The sequence below is a fragment of the Platalea leucorodia genome, assembly GCF_965183815.1.
Source record: "Platalea leucorodia genome assembly, contig: HAP1_HAP1_SCAFFOLD_204, whole genome shotgun sequence".
Lineage (NCBI taxonomy): Eukaryota > Metazoa > Chordata > Aves > Pelecaniformes > Threskiornithidae > Platalea > Platalea leucorodia.
Genome location: NW_028121355.1, coordinates 1 through 7,418, shown reverse-complemented (window position 1 = coordinate 7,418; position 7,418 = coordinate 1). Strand labels below are relative to the sequence as shown.

At 52.0% G+C, this 7,418-nt stretch overlaps 1 protein-coding gene across 1 annotated transcript; it reads right to left on the bottom strand.

The window, feature by feature from the left end:
• Positions 1–545: 545 nt before the first annotated feature.
• LOC309603815 (olfactory receptor 14C36-like) lies at positions 546–1,505 on the bottom strand (the record flags this gene model as incomplete). The annotated part of the gene is made up of 1 exon (XM_082338720.1): positions 546–1,505. One exon carries the CDS (start codon positions 1,503–1,505, stop codon positions 546–548), a length of 960 nt encoding a protein of 319 aa, XP_082194846.1.
• Between the last annotated feature and the right edge of the window lie 5,913 nt (positions 1,506–7,418).

Below are 7,418 nucleotides of genomic sequence, written 5' to 3'. Positions count from 1 at the left end.
GGGAAGTTTGTCCATGCTGGCCTGACCTGCCACTCCTACCCCCTCCCTGTGCTCTCCACAGGGCCCCAAGCTGTTGGTACTGCTCTGCAGAGCGACAGGGCCGTGGTGCCTGAAAGCCATGGGGTGATGTCCCAGGCAGATCCCTGTCGATCATTCACCATCTCCAGAGGAACTGGGCACCCACAGGTGAAGGCTCAGCCCAGGCCCATTCTCTAACACATTGCCCCATGCCCTCCTCTCCCCATCCCATGGAGAAGCCAAGCAAAGCAACACGGCATTGTGGGGGCAATTTGTTCAGCCTGACCTCAGCTTTGGCAGAAGAGCCCAACCTCCAGACACCAGCACTGAGGAAATCCCCTTTTATTCCAGATATGCGACATGGGAGGCGAGCTGTACCATTGTGCCAGCCACATGTGAACAGGCCTCTGGGTCAGACAGGCTGCGTTCAGGCCTCTGGTGGAGTGGAGTGGATGCAGGCATGGACAGACACGGTTATCACAGATCAATTGCCCAAAACACAGGAAGTTCCGGAGCTGAATTTGAAATCACTTCTGAAGTGACACGAGCAGGTTAATGCTGCTGAAAAGAGCTGATTGAATCAGCTGCTTCAATGTGTCTTTAAGCTCCTGGTTCCTCATGCTGTAGATGAGGGGGTTCACTGCTGGAGGCACCACTGAGTACAGAACGGCCACCACCAGATCCAGCGATGGGGAGGAGATGGAGGGAGGCTTCAGGTAGGCAAACATGGCAGTGCTCATAAACAGGGAGACCACGGCCAGGTGAGGGAGGCACATGGAAAAGGCTTTGTGCCGTCCCTGCTCAGAGGGGATCTTCAGCACAGCCCTGAAGATGTGCACATAGGACAGCACAATGAAAACAAAACACCCAAATTCCACAAAGATACTAACCACAATAACCCAAAATTCCCTGAGGTATGCATCTAAGCAGGAGAGCTTGAGGATCTGGGGGATTTCACAGAAGAACTGGTTCACAGCATTGCCTTGGCAGAGGGGGAGTGAAAACGTACTGGCAGTGTGCAGCAGAGAATTGAGAAAGCCACTGCCCCAGGCAGCTGCTGCCATGTGGACACAAGCTCTGCTGCCCAGGAGGGTCCCATAGTGCAGGGGTTCGCAGATGGCAACGTAGCGGTTGTAGGCCATGATGGTGAGAAGAAAATATTCCCCTACCATCAAGAAGGGAAAGAAAAAGATCTGGGCAGCACATCCCTGGTAGGAGACAGCCCTGGTGTCCCAGAGGGAATTGGCCATGGCTTTGGGAACAGTGGTAGAGATGGAGCCCAGGTCGAAGAGGGTGAGGTTGAGGAGGAAGAAATACATGGGGGTGTGGAGGAGTTGTTCACAGACTACAGCGGTGATGATGAGGCCGTTGCCCAGGAGGGCAGCCAGGTAGATGCCAAGGAAGAGCCAGAAGTGCATGAGCTGCAGCTCCCGTGTGTCCGTGAATGCCAGGAGGAGGAACTCGGTGATGGAGCTGGCATTGGACATTTGCTGCCTCTGGGCACGGGGACCTGTGCAAGGAGGAAAAGTCATTGACAAGTTAGGGGAGACTTTTCTGAGCAAAACTAAAAGCCATTTCCTACAGACCCTCCCCTTGCTACACACAAACACACATAAACACACACACATTTCCCTTTTCTAGGAGACCTTCCTTCAGCTCCATGGCTGAAGCTGTGCTTTGGTGCTGGTTGAATGTGCCATGAGGAGCTGGGCCTCTGCCCTCTGGCTGCCGAGGTGTCAGCCCCGCTGTGCAGCAGTGAGTTCATGGGAATGGTGGAAGCACGGTCCAATCCTAGTATTCAGCTTTGTCAGATGAAACCATCTCTAATGCAGAAGGGCTTGTCAGCATCTGCACTCCCAGTGCTAACTAATAAGGATTGCAGAAGGCAGACTGAAAAGTTTTTTTGAAAAATAATTTCTCCCCTCTTCTTTGAGGATTGTTTTGGGATGTCAGAAACCCTCAGTGTTTCTGTTGCACTCAGGGAGAACAGAGCGAATCCTGCAAGGCAAGAGGATTGCCTTGAGATTAGAGCAGAGTGAGGGGAGCTGGTCTGTCCCTAAGTCCGAGAGGCCCTGGCCTTGCACCTTTCTGAGACTGAGGGCGATCACACTGCTGTGTTCCTGTGAAAAGCCAGCAGACACTGCTGAGAGCAGAGGGATCCAGTGCAGACCACTAAATGTCCCACCCTTTCTCAAGGTCTCAGCAGCCCACTTGTAGCCAGGGACACACAGGGCTCATTTCACCAACCCAAGAGCATTTCCTTGGCCATTGCATCTCCATGCTTCTCCACGGGGTTTCCAGGTAACACAAAGATGCTATGGGACAGATTTGCATTCTGGAGGGCAGCTCACAGCTTGGAAGGATACCTCAAGGAGATGCCTCAGTTTTTTCATGATGGTATCTCACTAAGGGCAAACCAGCTCATGCCCCGGCCCCACAGCCTGCATTGTCCACAGCTTCACAGATGAGAGGAAGGCTGGGACACTTGTTCCCAGGGACACACCTGCACGAAAGGCCCCACAGGATCAGTGTGTGACTCTGCAGCTGAAACTGCCACCCCCAGAGAGCCTGACAGCAAGACCAGGATAACAAGAGCAATCACAAAGTGGAGAAAGAAGGAAAAATACAGGGAGGGTGTGGCTGAGAGAGGCCAGGGCAGAGGCATTGGGGCACTCAGACAGCGTAACCCTTCCCCAGCTGTGCACGCCACCTCCCAGACCCCAACATTGCCGGGCAGCTGCTCTCAGCCCCTGCGCTCTGCAGAGGTAAGTGGGCACATGGCTGGAGAGCTGCACCATGGCTCTGCTGGAGCTCTGGCTGCAGAGGAGGTGACTTGACAGGTCCTTTTCTATTTCTCTTTCCCTTCCCCAGCACCACCCCTGCTCCTGTTCCCTGCCCTCAGAGTAGGGCACTGAAAACACAGGCTTGGGAAATCTCTTTATAGCAAACCCTGCCTTGACCTTCCTCTTGAAACAGCCCCTTGAAAGTTTCCTGGTGGTGATCTGGAGCTGTGAGCAGCCCTGACCCACGCAGCACCCTCTCGACAAGAGAAGGACCCTGCCCTGCCAGAAGTTGTTCCTTCCACCTACAGCTTCTTTCCGCAGCGCCATGGGGAGCTGCCAAGGGAGGCTGAGTGCTGACCCTGGCAGGCAGCAGAGTCCCTGCCCCGGCACACAGCCCCCTGGGGCACAGGGACCCTGCTCTGAAGGACAGCCCCGGGCACCCCTGGCTGCACTCACACAGTCACCCCCTGCAGCCATCCCTGGGAGAAGGCAGCTGTGATGCCCTGTCCCTCTGAGGGTGCAGCAGGGAAGCCCTGCTGTGCAGCACGTCCTTCTCCTCTACACTAGAGAAACTGGGGCAGTCCTCCTGACATCGCTGATGTTCCCTCCCTCAGCTGGGGAGAGACACTTCTTTCCAGCAGTGGCATTTCCCTGCTGAGAGACAGAGTTAGGTGCAAATATCAACTTTTCTTGGCCCATCATTAGACAGGACATGCAACAGGGCTCTCCTTTACCTCTGCTGAGGGAAGGGATGCAACTGAGGCAGGCAAGGCATCCTCTCCATGGTTTGTAGCCCTGGGGCTGGCAGGGGACTCTGCTCCCTCCCATGCACACCACCAACCCACAGGAGGCGGGATTCCTCTTGCCTCTCTTCAGGTGGGCATTAAATAGGCACCTGCGTGTGAGCTCCTTGCCTCAGCTCCCATGGTAATTAATGGTGGTGGAGGCCAGGAGTGAGCTGTTCAGGTGCAAATGTGTGGTCACAGCTGAGGTGCTAGAGGTGGTCAAAGATACATGCAGGCAATAGAGATCGAAGATAGGTGCAGGCAGATGTAGAGACAGGACAACATCTAGGAGCATCTTCTTGGAGGCTCTTGGGAGTTTCCTTTGGCCCACTAAAATGACAGCTGATGCCCAAATTAAGGGCAATGGAACCTCTCCCTACTCATTATATTCAGGGTGGCCTGTGGAGGTATTCCTGTGATGGAATGGAGTCATGTGCCATAGGGAGAGCTCAGGCTTTCTCTTTCTCTTCTCCATGAGCTGTATTTACTAGGCCTCCACTCACTGTGTTGGCAGTTGCCTCATGTTCATCCCCACATTGCCTTACAGAATTCCGGGTGTCAACTCAATCTAATTTTCAAACCCAGGCCCACAGAGCAACCTGAGATGCCAGGGCTGGCAGGGACAGCACAGCACCTACAGGAAAGCAATTCCCATTCAGGGCGGGTGCGTGACAGACACCCCTGACGGCATCGCAGCAAGTGGGATTTGGTGCCTGTGTGCCATTGGCTGATGCCATCAGTCAGAGGCATCAGCCATCAGGTGCCATCAGAGAAGCAAGGTCTGTCCCTTCTCTACACAACAGCTGCCTGCATTGCATGAACACAAAGCACCCTGCACCGGGGTCTTTACTCCCTCCCTTGGTGATTCAATCAAGGAACGGGCCAATCATGTTAACAGCGTGCCTGGATACATCTTGTCTTCAGGGACAGCATAATCCAAGCACTGCCAGGGTTCATCTCAAAACTTAATTGAAGCTGCAAAGGGAATCCAAGGGCATTAAGATGAGCTGTTGCTACTTCAGGAAGAGCTAAGGAAGAGTGAGAAATGCTGTGAGACCACTGCTAAATTTAGTAAGAGTAGGTGTAGATGGATCTGAGATACTCTACATCCTCTTTGCCTCAGTTACCACCAGCGAGGTCTCCCGGGCCTTTGTGCTTTGAGGCAGGACACTGGAGGAGGGCAACCAGCAGTGGATGGGGATCAAGCCAGGGGTTCCTTGAGCAAACTGCACCCTTACCAGTCCATGGGACTGGAGGGGCTGCACGCAAGGGTGCCGAGAGAGTGTTTTTCACCACTGGTTCATTGTAATTCGAGTAAGAAAGGCAGCCAGACTCTGTGAGGTATCATTTAACAGGCTGTTCATTAGCGCTAACACTATGAAGAGAGAATCATGCAGATCATCTTAGGTCCCTTTTAGATGGTGGGAACCCCAGGTGGTGTAGCATTGAACAGGCCTCTGACCCACACACAGCATGCCATGCGCACCCCACCCATAGAAGCCATTCCCCTCTTTTGATCATTCAAGCTACTGTAGGCGTTTATTACAAAAGAAGAACTCTTTCAATCATCTCTACGGTCTAACAGAAATGATGTTCTCATGAGAACTACTTGCTGCGTTGTTAGACACAGGCAAGGCCAGGCAGGAGGTGTAAGGGGAGTACTGAGTGGGAGCTGCCTGCAGGCTCCTCTGTGACAATGAGTTGCTGAAGTTGTCCTGCTGCCAAAGGCTCCGTTCTGCACGACACAGGCATGAAGGCCAGGCTGTACGTGCAGCTCAGCACAGCTCGCTGTCCAATGGTCTTCTGGTCAGGGTCACTGCTCAGGTTTCCCTGTTCGAAGTCGGCACTCCACCCTGGTGCCACAGCTGAGCTGTGGAGGAGGAGGCAGATCAGAGGCAGGAGGAGGTGGATCAGAGGCAGGAGGAGCTGGAGCCCCGTGGCTTGTCACAAAACTGTGATGGTTTTGGATGAAATGAGATATGGTGGGACACCTTGCTCACATGGGGTTCTGCAGTGGAGGAATACAGGCTCTGCTGGAGAGACTGGCAAGGAGGATGAGGATGGGGGATGCCCCCTGTGTTCTCTTCCGGTGGAGAAGGACAACCAGCAGTGGATGGGAATCAACTCAAGGGTTACTTGAGCAAACTCAAGTGAAAAGGAGATGGGTGTTTTGAGCAGGTCCCTGAACACAAGTATTGGTATGCCATGACGCCTGAGATTCCACTTCTGGGTCCAGAGGAGCATGATGCCCCTTGAGGTGTCCTGGAATATCTCCTGACCCAGGTGATGCTTTAGGCTGAGAAGAGAATCAAAACACCACCTCTGACCGCAGTGATTTCACCTTCAGTGCTGACCTACAGGGCAGGTGGAGGGACTTCAGACCTTCGAGGCATGCTGCTGAAGGATGAGGTCTTCAGAGATCCAAAAGGAAGATAATGGTGTTGTATCAGTGTCCATCTCGTAAATCTTTGGCCTGCTTTGTGCTTTTCACCAGTTTGGGATCTGTCCCTTGACATTTTTTTGATAAAAAAATAAACTCCTCTCGCACACACTTGAAATAAGGATGAAAGAGAGCAGAAATGAATTAGGGGCAATATTGTCTAAGAGGTGTTACCATGAAATGATAACAAAGAGCTAGGAATGAGAGAAAAACCACTGTTCTAAAAACTTCATGCCAAGGGCTAAATTCTGTTAAGTTATCGCTGTCTTGTCAAGTAAGAATGAAGGAGAGGAATAAAAGTAAAGAAATTAAGTATATCATCATCAAGAAGGAGAAAAGAAATGTTAGAGCATGCTACTGTTACTGTTTTTAGTGAAAATAGAAATAAGTCCATAGTGTAGCCGCTAAGCCCCCACCCAGCTGCTCACTCGCTCCCCTCTTCTGAGGGATGTCCTGGTTTCAGCTGGGATAGCGTTAATTTTCTTCCTAGAAGCTGGTAGAGTGCTGTGTTTTGGATTTAGGATGGGAATAATGTTGATAACAAACTGATGTTTTTGTTGTTGCTAAGTAGTGCTTCCACTGGTCAAGGACTTTTCAGCTTCCCATGCTCTGCCCGGTGCACAAGAAGCTGGGAGGGGGGCACAGCCAGGACAGCTGACCCAGACTGGCCCAAGGGCTATTCCATACCATGTGACGTCATGCTCAGTATAGAAACTGGAGGGAGTTGTCTGGGGGGCAACGATCGCTGCTCAGGGCATCGGTCGGTGGGTGGTGAGCAATTGTATAGTGTATCACTTCCTTAGTTTATTATTATTGTATTGTTATTATGATATTATTCTTACTACTAATACTGCTCTTCTATTTTATTTTCCCTCAACTATTAGACTGTTCTTATCTCAACCCACGAGTTTTCTCCCTTTTACCCTTCCAAGTCTCTGCCCCCATCCCACCAAGGTGGGGCGAGTGAGCGAGCAGCTGTGTGGTACATGACAGTACTTTGTGGTGCCTGACAATGGGATCAAAGGGTTCAAGACAATGACAGACATGATTTGAATGTGCTAGACTGAATTTGAAGGTGTTATGGGTTTTAGCTCTTGATTGGCAGGCTCCGGTCCTTGCAATAGGCCTTGCTTCCCTTCCTGTATATTACAGTCTCGTGCTCGTTAGTGGCTACTTTTCGCTCTCACTATTCCTTCTTGCGGTATCCTTTTACCTCTTCCTTCTTCATCCTGGTGCCTCCTGGTGCCTCCTGCTCTTCCTGCTCCTGTTGCCTCCCGTTGCCTCACGATGCTTTTTCCTTCTCTTCCTCCACACCCTCCTGCAGCCTCCTCTTCCCTCCTCTTCCATCCTCTTGCCTACTTCTCCTCTTCCTCTTGCCTTTTCCTACTCATC